Here is a 17,117-nt window from a genome sequence, read left to right as displayed (position 1 = left end):
GGCATATTCAATGGATATTTACTGGAAATAATACAACCACAAATGATATAGAATACAAACAACACTGATATGCTAATATCATTTATTCAAATTTATTTAAGAATTATTGACAAACTATTAAAAATATTTATTGAATGTTCAGCCTAGGAAATGGATGAGAAGACTAAAAGATGAGGGAGATAGATGACCATTAACAACCAGAGATGTTGAGTCTACATATCTGGGACTGATTTAATTAACTCTTCTGTATTACACATCAGACTGAACTTTGCACACACAGATGGATCAAATTGCCCATTCTCTGTAATCCTTCATTTTATGCCAAGGTCAGTTACAACATTATTCCCAACTATTATTAAGAAAATGCATTGAGGTCTCTGATGTTTTGAGTACAATTTCCAGAAAGAACAAAGGCAAAGTCCACAGATAATCAAGCTCCATGTACAGTCTCATCTCTTGACACGACCTTTAGAATAATGGGCTTCTCAGGCTTGATGACTGAATGTGCGGCTACTTTAAGTGGGATCTGAAATGATGAAGTAAGCATGCTGAGAATCAAGAAATTAAGCACCACCCATAACAGAAGCATAGCAGGAAAACAATAGCAATAACAATACAGAAATAATGTAAACATCATTTATAACATATGGTTAACACATCTAGAAAAGTCACATGTAATTAACTATTCTGTGTTGAAATCTAATTACACTTAAATAGGTGACACACATTTTAAGTGTATGGATGGTTCTCAAATTATGGAGAAGTCAATTCCAAAATATGTACTTTTTGTTTCTTACTTTCCCTCTTGCCTTCCAATCGTGTTGTAAATGGCAAATGAAAAAAAAAATTGTGATGTTCTGAGGAGCCTTCATGAACCCTCTTAGCATCATTCTCAATTAGTATTTCATTCAGTGTGGGGAAGCATCCAATTGTTCTCTCGGTAAGGAGAAGCTCCTTCAACTCCTCATATGCATGAGGAAGTGCCAGGATGAAGATGACTGGAAGCCAGCCAAAGAGGAAGTATCCCACACCAAGTGTGACAGAGACCTGCTTTCTCTCAGAGATGACTCCATTTCTTCACACACTTGTAAACTTACACACTGAATTTCAATTGGTCACCAATTCTATCCTCCTAGGTTCCTCTGCAGAAATCAAACTAAGGAGATGGATACTAAATGCAACTTAAACCCTAGAAATAAGCTTCCTAGAGCCTTCCCTGGTAGGAATCAATGAAACAGTCATGTAAACTCCTCACAGAACCAAGTCCAGGAAAAAATCCAGGAAAAGATGGACACTGGACAGAACTAACAACCACTGGAACTGGGATTACTTATCAGTCATTCTACACAAGCATATATTTGTTCAAGTATTATTACTTCACTCTCATGGTATTAACAGTTCATGTTTGAAGATGAAATCAAGAGGGGTATAAACACAAACATGCTGAGAGAGGAAATAGAAACACTAAATCACAATTACACAAAGGACAATGTTCACTTAATGGTTACAAAAATATGTACTTCAGAACATCAAAATATAGCTATTAATTTGCCTTCTAAGGTATCAGCAAATTCACAGATTAGTTCACATCTATCTTTGTCATCACATTGGAGTTCTGAAACAAGCCCTTCACAAGTGATCTTGATGATCAACATAATGAACAATTGAAATTCACGGATTCTGTTATACAGATTCTCATGTTATTGGACATGGAGGTAGAAGATCATAATTTATATTACAAACACAACATGTGATTGTATTTAAATATGAAATGTGATCAGGTACTTTCACAGAAGACATACACAGGTCTCTCTTGGTATTATTGTTTCCAAGTAATTCCAAATCAAAATCAAATCATTCCTTAAACAATTTTTTGCATGCTGTCTGTGGAATGAGTCCCATAAAAACAGTATTGAAGATTTATTCAAAGACAAAAGTGACACTCAAGAGTGTAGATTTGGGGAAGCATTCAGAGATGTAGGAAAAACAGAACTAAGAAAAATGCTGTAATGACAAAATATTCTATTATAACACTGCAACATTCAGTTTTTTAAAACCCTGCCTGAAAAAACATTCTCACTACATGAAGTACACTAATCTGGGTTTCTTCACAAGGCTTGAATGAGAAGTTCTGCATTAATCTGACCAGAGCAAGTTTTATGTTCATGAGACCAAACCTCATACCAATGCAATTTCGAGGACCAGCTCCAAAGGGAAGGTATATGTAAGGATTGATGTTGTCCTTGTCTTTTTTATTGAACCTGGTTCCACAACAGAAATGAAAACACATTACTGATGCATAGAACCACAAGAATCACCTATTTTGGAGTTGTCAATTACATCTTTCACATAATTGTGGGTTGGCCATTGAAATCTTACTATTATTGAGCTTTAAGAGTTGTAAATTAGAGAATTTTCCAATGACCAATTACTCTCACCCAAGAGGACCATTTTGTCTTGTTGATGAGATGATGTGAGTGCTGCTTAAAAAGACATTTATGTTTACACTTGAAAATTACATTGAGAGTGGTGACGAATTCACATCCTGGAATACTTATGGGAAGTAAGGATGATGGAGGGGAAAGCAGGTTCCTGCTTCAACTGACAACCCTATGGGCATAGGTTAACTGAGGGAGAAGATGATACCTCCTAGTATCTAAATAATTCTTCTCCTCATTTTCTCTCTTCCCCAAACTCCTTCCTACCTGTCTTCCTCCTCATTCTCTTTCACATTTCCTTCACTTCACTCTTTCTACACATACTCCTTCTCTTTCCAAATTCTCCATCAAATACTCTTTGAGATCCTCCCCACCAGCACACTACTTCTCTCTTACCATAATTGTTTAAGTGACATTACTGACATGACACCAGATGCTACTCTACTCTAATAGCATCAGTTATTAGAGTACTGGTAAATGCTTTTATATCTTTTTAACCAGGCTATAAATTATTTGAATATTAAAGCTATCATTTATTCATAAAATTCCTGGAGAGTTGATGGCATTAAGAAAATAATGTTTATACTGGCAAAATGATCATGAAATATAGCTCTTTAGAGTTTAAAATAGTGCTACAATTTTGTAGAATATTCCTAAGTTTCTATAGGCTGTTCTTTTCTAAACATTTATTTATCATTTTTATTGGGAAGTCAGACACATATAGGAGGAGGAGAGAGAGGAAGATTCCCCTTCTATTGTTTCACTCCCCAAGCAGACACAATTGGCAGAGCTGAGCCAATCCAAAGCCAACAGCTAAAAAATTACTCCAAGTATCTATCCCACACTGGTGCAGGGTGCCAACACCTTGGGTCATTCTCAATTGCCCTTTCAGGCCACAAGCAAGGAGCTGGAGGGGAAGCATAGTTTCCGGGTCACTAACCAACATCCAACATGGGATCTTGGTGTATGAAAGGCAAGGATGTCAGGACTAGGCCAATGAGCTGGGCCCCTATAGATTGTTTGCTCAAACCACTGTATCAATAGAGGGAGTACAGTATATGTTTGACCTCCAATAGTCTATCAATCAGAGTAATACAGTATGTGAGAGAGCTGACACAAATTGTGTGTATTGCCACAAGCATTAGGCCCATGCAGATGCATTAGAAGTGCCCCCATAGACTTGTATCTGTCTGTTATATATGGGCATATTTCAAACACTCCAGAATCCACGTTGATAACATCCAGACTTCTCATTGCCTGGCCCAATCACTGACATTTAAAGCTTGGTGAACAAAGTAATCAAAGAGATCCCTAGGACTTATCATTGAACATGAAAGACGCTAAACCAAGTAGAAGTTCTGATTGCAGAAAACAAAGAATTGATGGTTTTGAAAACAAAAAGACTATAATGAACACTGATTAAAAGAACTCAGAATTGGGCCCGGCGCGGTGGCGCAAGTGGTTAAGTCCTCGCCTTGCACGCCTGGGATCCCATATGGGCGCCGGTTCTAATCCCGGCAGCCCCGCTTCCCTTCCAGCTCCCTGCCTGTGGCCCGGGAAAGCAGTCGAGGACAGCCCAAAGCTTTGGGAACCTGCGCCCGCGTGGGAGACCCGGAAGAGGCTCCTGGCTTCGGATCGGCATAGTATCGACCCGTTGCGCTCACTTGGGGAGTGAATCATCGGACGGAAGATCTTCCTCTCTGTCTCTCCTCTCTGTATATCCGCCTTTCCAATAAAAAATAATAAAAATAAATCTTTAAAAAAAAAAGAACTCAGAATTACCACATGAGCACTCTGTACCATCACTAGGCTCAATAAGACCACAACATCGTTTCTGTCAACAGAAGGATCACCTGTAGGAGATAAAAATGTCTTCATCCCAAGGCTTCTGATTTGCCTTGCTAGACAGTGCTCTACAAATTCTTTCATCATTTTTTTATTAAAACAACAATGGTAGTCAATTATCCATTTCAAATTGTACAATGCACAACATTCTGACCTATATTGGTAGTTACAAAAATAGAAAGCAAGCTCGAGAGCCAGTTACTTCACACTGGAAAGAGTCACTAACTACTACAACAACATGTGAGCTGCCAGAGGATGGCAACCAGAAGCAGGATCAGGGCACACAGACTATACTCTAGCCAAACTGATTCTTCTGTCCATCAGCAGTGAGCACTTTTCATCAGCACAGCCTCTGGTTTTACAATTGCTCTAGAGTAAGAGGCCATCAGATGAAGGTAGAGAGCTTTTCCATAGGTACTGTGACATTAGACAGACAAAGAAATTAGCATAGGAAAACTGGAAAGAATTTTTCAAAGCCTGTACTCCTAAAATAAGGTAGCAGTTACTAAACTACAGTTAAATGTAAATATCACCAAATCTTCGTAAGTTTTTGCATGTTTATACTGTCTATGTGTATCAGAAGAAGACAATATCCAGGATCCCCACAAATACACAATTCACACACTCAAGTCCCTAACAGAAAATGACACAGCACTTTCAGAGATCAAAATAGGTCTATGTGACCCTCAGATCTAACAACCAACAAGTTCTGGCAAGATCATCAACAAAAACATCGTAGCCACTAGGACAGCTTTTGTTTCCCTAATCCTGGGTCCTGCTCCACCCAGAGGTGGGAGAAAGGTGGTACAGACAATAGTGTACTCTCTGCACAGTATCACAGGAGATGGAGACTGGTGAGCCAGGAGCTGGGGCTTTGGAGAAAATGGTAGAAATCTGACATAAGAACCCAGTCCTGGAAATTGCTGGAGGGAGTGGCACAGCTGACTGCAAACAAAAAGCAGTGTGCTAACTATGATAGGTAAAATCGAATTGTACACAAATGGGTGACAAAGATTAGAAACCTGCCACAAGGACAAGAATCTGCTAACCAGACATACAATGACCAAGAGTAAAAGGAGAGACAAAGGTGCAATGAATATGACTGAAGACTCCCCAGCAATGGAGAAAAATCTTTGCCAAACTCAGAGTCTATTGAGGAAGACATCGAGAAAACGAGGCATACAGAATTCAAAACACTTGTTATGAAATTTCTTATCAACAACGAGAAGCATGTGAAGAAGGCATTCAAGGAATATGTTATCAAGGAAATGAATCAAATAAAAGCTGATGTATCAAAAATGAAGAATATAATGGAGCAAACCACAAGAGCAGTGGGCAATCTCCAAAACAGAATGAAGAAGGCAGAAGAAATTATCTGAAAGCTAGAAGATATTTCCTGTCACCAGGGGAAACCAAACAAAAAGCTAGATGCTGAGATGTATCAGTAACAACAAGAAAGACACTGTTGAAGAATTGAAAGACACTATTAAAAGGCCAAGTATAAGAATAGCGAGAGTCCCAAACATGCAGAAAGAGAAGCTGGGATTAAAGGTGTATTCAATGAAATAATGAGGGAAAATATTTCTAATTTAGAGAAAGAACTGGGAAACAACATCCAGGAGGGACACAAAATTCCCAACAGGGTTGACCAAAAGCAATTTTCACCACAACGTTATAATCAATCTCTCTTCGATCGAACATAAAGAAAAATCTTTAAATGTGTTAGTGAAAAAAAAAATCAACTAACATATAAAAGAATGCCGATTAATCTCACAAAAGACCTTTCATAGGAAACTACATGCCAGAAGAGAATGAAGTGACATCTTCTAGATTCTCAAAGCAAAGAATTGTCAGCCTAGGATAATGAACACAGCAAAACTTTCCTTTGTCTTTAAAATTAAATAAAATTCTAACATAGTAAAGAAAAGTTAAAAGAATATGCCTCTTCCAAACCTGCCTTACAAATGGTACTTCAAGCTATTCTCTCTCTTTTTTTTTTAAAGATTTATTTATTTATTTTTTTATTGGAAAGGCGGATATACAGAGAGGAGAGACAGAGAGGAAGCTCTTCCGTCCGACGATTCACTCCCCAAGTGAGCGCAACGGCCCATGCTATGTCAATCCGAAGCCAGGAGCCTCTTCCGGGTCTCCCACACGGGTGCAGGGTCCCAAAGCTTTGCGCTGTCCTCCACTGCTTTCCCGGGCCACAGGCAGGGAGCTGGAAGGGAAGCGGGGCTGCCGGGATAGAACTGGCGCTCTTATGGGATCCCGGGTGTGCAAGGGGAGGACCTTAACCACTGCGCCACCGCGCTGGGCCCAAGCTATTCTCTTGAAAGAGAAAGAATAGCACCCACCCAAACCAAAGACAAATGTGAGAATATCTCAGTAACATCACAACAGAAGACTAAATGAATGAACAACTTCTTGATAAATGACAGGACCAAAGTCTCATCCATGCATATTAACCCTGAATGTCAACGGCTTAAATGCATGGATTAGTAGACTGGAGTAAAAAACAAAACCCATTTATTTGTTTCCTATGGGAGACATATTTCACCAGCAAAGATCAGTGAAAACTGCATCTCATTATTTTGATTTTTTTTTAGTATCGTCTCTACAACACACTTTATTCTGATTAAATTCTTCAATGACTCATAGATCATACAGCAGATTCATTTTCTTCAAGAAGGTTCTTGATTTCCTTTTTCATTTGTTCAGCAAGACATTATTCATTCAGTCACATGTTATTTGACTTCATGGTATTGCTGACTTCTTTTTTACTTCCTGTTAGTTTTGCTTTGTGGCGGTTCACTAATGGGACATATAGTAACTGTGTAATGGACACTATCATGTCTAGCAGCATGCTATGCAACTTCATGGTATTTTGAATTTCCTTTTTTTTTTCCTGTTGTTGATTTTGTTTTCTTTTGTGATGTTTCATTTAAGGGAATGTATGGTAACTGTATAATAGAGACTATCATATCAAATAGCATGCTTCTAAATTCATGTTGTTGCATATTTCTATTTTTTCTTCCTGTTGTTGATTTTGTATTGTAGCTTTTCATTTAAGGCGATGTGTAGTAGCTGTAATGGAGACTATCATACCAAGATGTGAGGATACAATGCAGTATGCATCTCTACTTCCAGACAAGGTTCAATTCTCCATGAAACCGTTTACTATATCTTGACAATGAGATGCTGGATTCTCTGCCATTGTCCATGTCCGCAATGAGAGACATACAACTCTGTATGAAGAACTATACTACAATAATGATATAGGGGACCTCAGTGATGGGGGGAGGGCATTCTCGAGGGGATAAAGGAAATGTTAGGGCCTAGGAAACTGTTTCATATAATTATAATAATAAAAAGATGTAAAATTACAAAGAAATCATTAAATGATACTAAAAAGAAGTAAAATTATAAAAAATAATTATTCTATTATCATGAGTCTTTGTTTACTCTAAGAGATAAGCTTAAACAAGACCGATTCAAGGTGGTTTCTTCTACCTTTCAGGGTGGAATTCATAAGGATCTGTCCAGTACTTTGGATCATGGTGAAGGGCATTGACCGGAATTGCCACAATTTTCCCTTTGGGAATGAATACTCCATTGATTTTAATGTCTTTTTTACAGACTCTATCAAATCTGCCAGCTATTGGGTATAATCTGAGAGTTTCATTCACTACCATGTCCAGATATTCCATCTGCATGATGGCATCATATGTGACAAGTGCCTGGAAGAAAGAAACAGATTTTGAGAAAATGAGATTTGAAATTAAAACAGATGTGCCCTTCATCCTGTTCAATAAACAGTGCATTCAGATGTGGGAAGTGGTTGAGAACTGGGAAATTTTGAGGATAAACCCCTAGACAGGGCCAGAAATCCTCCATGTGTCCTTATAATACTCATGCTAACTCACGTGTATGAAACAGATGAACATTTGGCACACCATGGTTACTTCCTGGCCAAAGACTTTGCCTTTCATTCACTGGAATCTGATATGGGTGTGGGATCTAAACTGGTGGCCCCATTTCTCATTATGTTCTCTGCATATGGCCTGGGAAATAAGTCGAGGATAACCCAAAGCCTTGGGACTCTGCACCCAAGTGGGAGACCCAAAGAAGCTCCTGGCTCCTGGGTTTATATTGGCTCAGCTCTGTCTGTTGTAGTCACTTGGGGAGTCAATCATCAGCCGTAAGATCTTCCTCTCTGTCTCTCCTCCTCTCTGTATATCTGACTTTCCATTAAAAAAAAATTTTTTTTAAAGAAGAGATGACCAGAATAGAACACTACGTTCAACAAAATATGCAAAAGTCAATGTCACCTTTCAAAAAGAGGCTACAACATTGCCAACAAAATGGGACGTGAAAAGGAGAAAATCCCTGTCTGGCTTAATCCTGATGCCACACTGGTCATTGTGGACATAAACGGAGTGACCAGAAAGTAGAAGACTTCTCTGTCCCTCCTTCTTTTTTTCTCTTTCTGTACATTTGACTCTCAAAGGGAAAAAAAGAGAAAAAAAAAAACTTTTATTTTGAAATATGAGCCTATTAGGCCTCCGATTTTTTTTTATTGATGTAAATGTGGAAACATATTCAGGTCAAGTGAGAGTTCTATACAGATAGGAAAGCACCTCTTCTCTGCATATTGTTTATAGAATAGTTCCTCAGGCATAGCTTCAGTCCTCAACTGCAAACTAGGAAGATGATTCTGGTGTTTATCTGGATGTAAAACAGCCACAAAACACTAGATTCCAGGCTCCTTCACAATCAACGGCAGACACTTTGAATCATGTCTTGGCTTCTTTAACATTGGTGGTTTGAATGCAGGATGAGCATGCCAGGAAGCAGAGCATAGTCTGCCTCCCCATGACAGTCCAGACCAGCCCAGGTTAGCCTCACTCACACAAAAACTCAACAAGACAACATCCAGCCAATAGAAGCAGAGCTAATTAACTCAAACTTGAGTAGCAAAGATTCCTTCTAGGTGCCACTGTGGATTCTGGTAACACTTCTAGGACCAACACTGATCCTCAAATATTTTATAGTTCTGTGAATAGCAGTTTCAACCTTGCTTCTCCATGTGTTTTTCTCTTTTGATTATTCCTTTATTTTTCCATAAAGTATCCTCACCACACACTTTGTGGCAGCAGTCCCCTGAACAGTGCCTTGTAAGCATTCTATCAAGACACTGCCCCCGTCCCACAATGTACCAATCCCAAGTATCACTCACTTACTCACCTTATTGGAAAAACCTGAATCAACCTCCTGCTGCAGTATCTGCTGGACATCAGGGTGAGTGGCCAATAAATACACAATGAAACAAAGAGTATTGCTAGTGGTCTCATAGCCAGCAAAAAGAAAGCCGATTGACTGTGCTAGAAGTTCTGTATCAGTCAGAGCTGAAAAGAGAAGAAAAGCATTTTAGTAAAGTGTATCACTGTGAATCACCCTGTAGTAGATAAAGAATTCCACATGCAAGCAGATGTTATAGTACACACATTTAAGCTACTGCCTGCAAAGACTACATTGGATGTGACTGCTGGATTCACGTCCAGATTTCCAATTCTAATTCAGCATTCTGGTAATGATTCTGGAAGGAAAATTGATGGCTCCACTACTTGGAACCTTGAATATGCCAAAGAGTTTTCAATGGAGATCTAGGATACAGGATTATTCCTGTCCAGCACAGGCTATGGCAGCCATGTGTGGAATCAAACAGTGAAGGCTGAACACTCACTCTCCATTTCCTTCTGTAACTCTTATTTTAAACAAAGAAATACTTAAAGGAACAAAATATTTACATTACTTTCAAAATTCCTTCAGAAAAAAAAAATGTATAAACACCCAGCACATTGGTTCAATCACCTAATGCTCTACCTTCCATAGCCAGCATCACATCTGTGTTCCGGTTCAACTCCCAGGTGTTCTACTTCCCATTCAGCTCCCTGCTTACAGCTGGGAAGCAACACAGAGGAGTCAAAACCAAAAGCCCATGCACCTGCATGGGGGAGAGGGGAAAAGGTCTTGGCTTCAGGTTTTGGATAGGCTGAATCTGGCCATTGTGGCCATCAGAGAGTGGACCAGTGGATGGAAGATTTTTCTGTCTTTCCTTCACTCTGTAAATCTGATCTGTATCGCCAATAAAAATTGTATGAAAAAAAGGGGGGGGGAAGAAATTCAACATTAAACAATGAATATTATCCACACAGATCCAGAAATAAAAATTGCTTGAGTTTAAATTATCCCAATCTATCCCAGGCCCCATTATTCTCTCTTCATTACAACATCCTCATCACCATCTCAGCTGAGTGATTTTAGGAGAAAGCTTCTCTGTCACATACGCACAGTGCAACCAGTACACCACTTAGATAATATGGAGTAGCATTGTCCTTAAGGAAAATACATTATACTCTACTTAAAAGATTTGAAAACACTAAGTGTAAAACACCAAGGCTGTCCTGTATGAAATGTAAAGAATGATTCATCTAAGTATATGTGAGTTAAATTAAGGGGATGAGAATAGGATACAGATAAACTAGTGACATTCAGATCGCAGCCCAAGGATGAACAGCACCTGGGAGCACATTAAAAATGCAATTTTCCTGCAACAATTATGCAAGACAACGTGGGGATTCCTCAGAATTCTGAAAACAGGTCTACCATAGGACACAGCCATTTCTGCATCAGAGCTTCCCATACACTCTTGGTTACCTTTGTAGGAATCAACCTCTTTGGAATTCTGGCAGTTAATCATCATTTGCAGAAAATCCACTCGGTGCTGAAAGAGAAAGATCGAAACAAGGTAAAGCTATGTCAGAAGTCCATCAGGAGCTCAGCACTGCAGCTGCTCTCTGAGGAGACCCCACTCAAACTGAGAGGTCTGACTGGAATGGCCTGAGTTATCATCTCAATACTATGCCTCAAAATGATCATATGTTTAAAAGCCCCAAAATCTGCAGAAAAAGAACATCCCCATGCAAGTAACAACAGATTCACCTTTGTCTTGTCTTTGAGGCGATCTTCTTTAATTTTTTCAACAGATGTTTTCAAAAAATCTATAACATCTCTGGGATACCTTGTGATATTCAATGCCTCATATATTGGGGTAAGGAAAGGAAAGAGTGCTATAGGAAAAAGAAAACAATAAATCATAATGAAAAGCAAAATTTATGTGGCACGAATATAATTTCTCAATCAGAGGAGTAAAAGTCTTCAGGGTTTTCAACAAGGAAGCATTCCCTCAGCATTTTCTTTAGACTTCCAGAGCAAACACAGAGCAATAATCACACAACCACACACAGAGGCCATTACTGAAAGGAGCATCAATGGCCTTATCTGCATTTTTAATGACAAGGGCCCTGGGCTAAACTCACAAGAGAGAATAGTACAAGAGACTGCAAATGAAGAACAGAGTACTGAACACATTCAATAACACTAAATGTAGACCTATGGTGACAAAGGTTAGAGAACAGCCTAAGAGAAATCTAACCAGAAGTGCAATGACCAAGAGCAAAAGAAAGGACAGGCACAATGAGTATTACTAATTCCTCCCTCCACAGAGGTAAAAACCTTTCTCAACTCTGAAGTAAACTGAGGAATACATTGAAGAATAGGGGTGAAAGAAATTTTTTAAACTGACATTCCCTTGCTGAGATGGGGAGGCCAGAGGGAGTAGGTGAGTGTCAGCCCATGGGAGCCATGTGAGGACCTAAAAGCCCACATCTACACAGGTAAACAAACCTGGCGAATTCCCCATGTGCTTGGTGCCAGGTGAGGTGAGGTGAGGGGAAGGCAGAGTCCTAGGGCAGCATGCTGCCCCGGTGTGCTGGTAGACCAGAACTGGAAAACTTCAATATGCCTGGATCTTGGGTGCATGGAGGGGTAAGGCAGCAGGCTACCAAGTATACCAGGATATGGGGACTCTGGTGAGGAGGCAGAGCTCTGGATTAGCACACCATTTACTGTGCTTGCAAATGCTGACCTGGAGATCGCATGCACTGATGGACACAAAGATTGTGGATTCATTATGACAGGGGTGAGGGTATATGGGAAAGGGAGGACAGGTCATGGAGTATGTTGAAAAAAAATTATTCTTGAGGAACTCCCAGGAAGAGGGCCACTGTATTTTAGAGTAAGCAAGCGTACTGAAGCCTGGGGGTATGGAGCGGAGAGATGAGAGGACATTTATGGGTCTGACCAATGTACTTCCAAATAGGAGCCCTGAGTTGGACTTGTTAGCATGAAACTCTGCTGACCACCACACACCAGCATAAATAAAACCAAGGCGAGGGGCATACCTGACAGGATTAGGTCACAGTATCTAACAGTGAGGGTCAGCATAGGGGACAAGTAATAGTATATAAGCCCATGACACCAAGAAACACACCAAAGAACAGGTCTTGGGGTAGGCTCTGTGGAGAATATGCAGGCCTAATCCTGTGGAATCCCAAGTCCTACTGGTTAGCTTAAGGATTGTAGTGATGGGCTGAACTGGGCATGACCATGGAACCTGCCTACATGGGTTCTGGGGTTAGGACCATATTGGGCAGATTCAGGCTGCAGTACCTGTATTTGCTCCTTAAAACAGAGTATGGGACAGACTAGGCCAATAGTAGCCAGCTCATACAAACACTTGTTGAGAAGGCAAGCTATGAGGTATAAATCTACATCAGCTGGCATATGTGAGATCTATGTCTGGGATTGAGCCAGGTAAGGGAACTTTGGAAACTTTCCTGGTTGGCCATAGTTCCTGCTAGTGAACCATGGTTCAGGCCTGGGTAATGGACAGCCTTGACAATGTAGCTCCACTTGCTGGCAAGTGTGTGTGTTTTCTTTGGAAGGGGGTGGAACGGCAAAGCCAAGCAAACCTTAGCACACTAGCAAGTGCAGAAACCATGCTGGAGTGGAGATCATGCCAGGTTTGACTTTCATATCAAATAGTTTGACTATCATATCAAACATTCCTGAGGCAGGAATGGAAGCAGATTAAGCAGAGACTGGACACAGGTCAACAAGATTTGGGAGTGAATCCAGCTGAGTCAGGCCACGCTGCAGCTTCTGAAGACAAAGTCCAAGATAGGGGAGGAGCTATACCAAACTGGGGCAGAGCAACCACTGGCATGCCCATACTCTTTGGCTAGGAAAAGGGCAGGTTGGGGAGTTAAGGGGACACCAAGTATGAGTGGGGGTTCCAAGTGGTGAGTGTGAAAGTGGAGGGGGTCTATGATCTCCTCTGGACATGGCTGCAATGTACCTTGGCATGGATGTGGACTGGGTATGGGGTGTGAAATCTTAGGCTGCAGTCCAGCATCTACCCATCATCATGAGTACCAAGGTGGGTGAAGGAAAGGCTGGGTTAGGTCTCTGACCCTGCAGAGCCATGTGTGAGTTCTGGGTGTGGACCAGGCTTTAATGAGCTGAAACATCTAACAAACAATAAGAATCCAAATGGGTGAGGGCTGGTCAGGAAAGGCCATTGTTCCTGCTAGATTAGAATGTGGGTCATGTTGACTGGGCATTGACCCACCAGTGTGTGAGAGACCTGGCACTGGGATAGTTTCTGATGGAGGAGTTTGGGGAATTTCTCTGTTGGTATAGTCCCTGCAGGTGAGCACAAAAAAAAAGGCAGGAAACAGCCCAGATCAGGCCAATTTACAGTACCCACTGGCATACTTTTTGCTTAGGTTGGGGCAATCCAGAATGGGCCAGTTCATATCTTCCTATCACCCACTACCAATCTGAGCACCATAATGCAGTGTAAGTTGGGCAAAGTTGGGCCACAATACCAACCAGTTCACATTAGGCCCAGCACTGGGGGGTTCCCTGGGCTGGGCTAAGCTGTAGCCTGCTCCATTGAGAGCTGGAAATGAAGATAAGCAAGGATGAGCCAGGCTAGAGCACCCACTGGCAAATGCCAATGGGATGGGTGCATGCTGTACTTGGATGCAGCATCCAACCAGAACACATGAGACCCAGAGGGGAGAGGTGTAACCCCAGTAGGAGAACACCTATTAGCCTGCATATGAACTGGTTTAAGGGAAAAGCCAGGCTGGGATATCTGTATCCACTTGTACATGCTTAAGCCAGAATGGTTGCAGGTTGGTTGGGCTTTTTTGCAGAATCAGTTGTCAGGTGCTGGCAACAGGGGGCAAATTATGTCAAGCTAAACTGTAGAATCACTTGCATAATTCCAGATCTGTGAGTGAATGCAAAAGGGAAACAGTGGGAACCTCCCTTCTGGGTTGCCACTCCCACTAGTGGGCATGGAAATCAGGACTGGGGCAGGCATGGCTAGACCAAAAGTGGCACCTGCAGCATGTGTGTGTCCTGGATAGAGGGGCTGGTTTGCTTGAACAGGGCTTCATGGCCCATTGAGATGTATGAGAGCTGAATAGGATGTGGGACAAACCGGTCCAGTTGACTACATACTGGCAAGCAAGGGAACCAGTTCAGGCATCAGGACTGCTGTGGATAATTGAATCTTATTCTGACTATGTTGCAGCACTTGCTGGTTTACCTGGAGGATGAATATGTGGTGGGCATGACCAGGCTGGGCTGAAACACCCATTTGATTGCATACAAAATGGGGCTGGAGAAAGAGATTACTCAGCATTTGTACATGTACATGTACATTACTCAACAGTGTACATGTGGGCTGATTTGAGAGATGGATTGTGCCTGACCCTATATTGGCAAGCAAACCCAAGAATCAGGTTCAGTATCACCTCAGATGATGTTGCTTTGGGGATCTCCCCAAATGACTGTTGCACTCAGTACTACAAACATGGGGAAAATTGTAGGCACCATGGTCTGAACATGGAGGGCATGTGTCAGAGCTAGGCTTCCTCAGTGGATTGGAAGGAATAGTGAATAGCATAGCCAGATACACATGGAGAATATGGCAGTGCATTGGAGTCATCAGAGGACACCTGGTACCACAAAAGAAAATAGAGAACAGAACAAATTGAGCAACTACCCTAACCAAGTGTTGGAAGTGAATATCTGGGCAAACTTTGACTGCAATTCATTGTCAATGAGTGGATTCTGGAGGGATTTCATTGTGCTTAGTATGGCAAAATTGGCAGTAATTCAGATATATTAAACTATCAAAGCACTTGAGCAGGACCCTCAGAGCATGCCTCACATCATGGACCTGATATGGCATTGAAGCCATCTCCCATTCCATGCAACAGAGGTGGTTGAGAGGATGGATTTGGCTTCTCCCCTCATTTCCCTCTTTACTCAGAAAAAGAAGCAAAAATGTATATGTGGAAGTAATCATCTTACTCGCATTCCTCTAACCCTTTTGTCCATTCCCACCCCAATCAATAATATACTAATTATCAAAAATAATTTTTAAATAGATTTAAAAACTTGGTATAAAACTTCTTAACAACAATGAAAAACACATATAGGAGTTTAAGAAATTTAAATATTGTATCACACAGCATATAACAACACTTAAACAAAATCAAGTGAATTATTACAAATAAAAGGCACAATGCAGCAAATTAAAAATTCATTTTCACCCCCAAAGAAGAAAGAAATCTCAGAATTGGAAGACATTAATTTCAAAAATGGGAGAAAAACCAAAAAGCTGGAAAATAAACCAAGCTAACAAAAGCATTCAAGAATTAAGGGACACTATTTAAAAGCCAAACATAAGAATTACAGGATTTCCAAAAATGAGAGAAAAAAGAAGCGGAATTTTAAAAATGAGTGCAGTGAAATAAGAAATAAAGACTTCCTTAATTTGAAGAAAAAATTGGGGAAAATATACAAATGGGACAAATAACTCCCAATTGGTTTTACCAAAACAATCTTTTCCACAACATGAAAATCAAGCTCACTTCAGTTAAAAACAAGGAAGATATCCATAAAAGTGAATTTGAAAAACAATCATTCAATTTATTGAGAATTGAGTGACATGTTACATATAATAAAGGAAAATCATTGTCAGCCCAAAAGAGCTTCCCCACAAAGCTTTCCTTTGTATTTGAAAATGAAATAAAACACGTTCACAAAAAAGAAAAAAAATGAAAGAATTTCCTCTTCAGACCTGCACCACAAATGATACTTAAAGATGTTCCCTCTTTTTTGTTGTTTTTGTTTTTCTTTCTTAAAATTTATATATATTCTTAAATAATCTTATTTAGGGTACAAAGGGACAAGGGCTACAGGAAAGTGGGTAATACCATTTTTTGCACACTAATACCATTTTTCCCCCTGTATTTTAGCTCAGGGGAGAAACACAGGGAAAAGTCCCATCCAGCTTCCCACCCATCTCAGGTCCCCAATGTAAGGCAGGCTCTAAGGGTCCTCTCAAGCAGTTTTGGTAGTTCAACAGTCCTAAATTGCTACCAATCTCACCATTCCAATCACGATTTAACCTATTCAGAATCCACTGGCTGACATAATGTCTTCATGCTTGGGGTTCTGAGATCAGCAATTCAGTAAGAGAGATTTCCAAAGAAACTTCATCTGGGATGATCCCAAAACTGTGTCTTGTGTGAGCTCGCCAGTACAGGGTCTGGCACAGTCCGTCGCCTAAATCAGCTTATGCACATGCTGGTCATTGCAGTTGCTGCATCAATTCTGTTTCCAGGCCTGTCTTCCACTTGAACCAATGGGTGTTGTAGTCCAGCTCAAACCCAACCACTTCATACTCTGTCCTCACATATACCAGTAGGAGCCACAGCCTAGTTTGGAGACTCCCCATAATTCCCACCAGGCCTGATCCCTACCGTGGGTCCCATGCATGCCAGTTTGTACTACAGGTTTGTTCATTCCGTCCCATATCCCATTTAGTTCTCATACTTGTCAATGGGC

General features: G+C 40.7%; 1 protein-coding gene across 1 annotated transcript in view; it reads right to left on the bottom strand.

Annotated features, from left to right (window-relative positions):
* Nucleotides 1-430: 430 nt before the first annotated feature.
* LOC121156613 (cytochrome P450 3A6-like) overlaps nucleotides 431-17,117 on the bottom strand; it is a 66,149-nt gene continuing 49,462 nt past the window's right edge. Inside the window, exons 8-13 of the mRNA XM_040980404.1 lie at nucleotides 11,286-11,413; nucleotides 11,001-11,067; nucleotides 9,528-9,688; nucleotides 7,794-8,020; nucleotides 2,093-2,261; nucleotides 431-526 (exon numbers count right to left, since the gene is read on the bottom strand). Of these exons, the coding sequence (XP_040836338.1) occupies nucleotides 431-526; nucleotides 2,093-2,261; nucleotides 7,794-8,020; nucleotides 9,528-9,688; nucleotides 11,001-11,067; nucleotides 11,286-11,413 (848 nt within the window). The remainder of the gene's footprint in view (nucleotides 527-2,092; nucleotides 2,262-7,793; nucleotides 8,021-9,527; nucleotides 9,689-11,000; nucleotides 11,068-11,285; nucleotides 11,414-17,117) is intronic.

This window comes from Ochotona curzoniae, unplaced genomic scaffold, assembly GCF_017591425.1.
Source record: "Ochotona curzoniae isolate NIBS_2020 unplaced genomic scaffold, NIBS_Ocur_1.0 contig_3437, whole genome shotgun sequence".
Lineage (NCBI taxonomy): Eukaryota > Metazoa > Chordata > Mammalia > Lagomorpha > Ochotonidae > Ochotona > Ochotona curzoniae.
The sequence above is the reverse complement of the archived record's forward strand: the minus strand, read 5'-3'. Positions and strand labels throughout refer to the sequence as shown.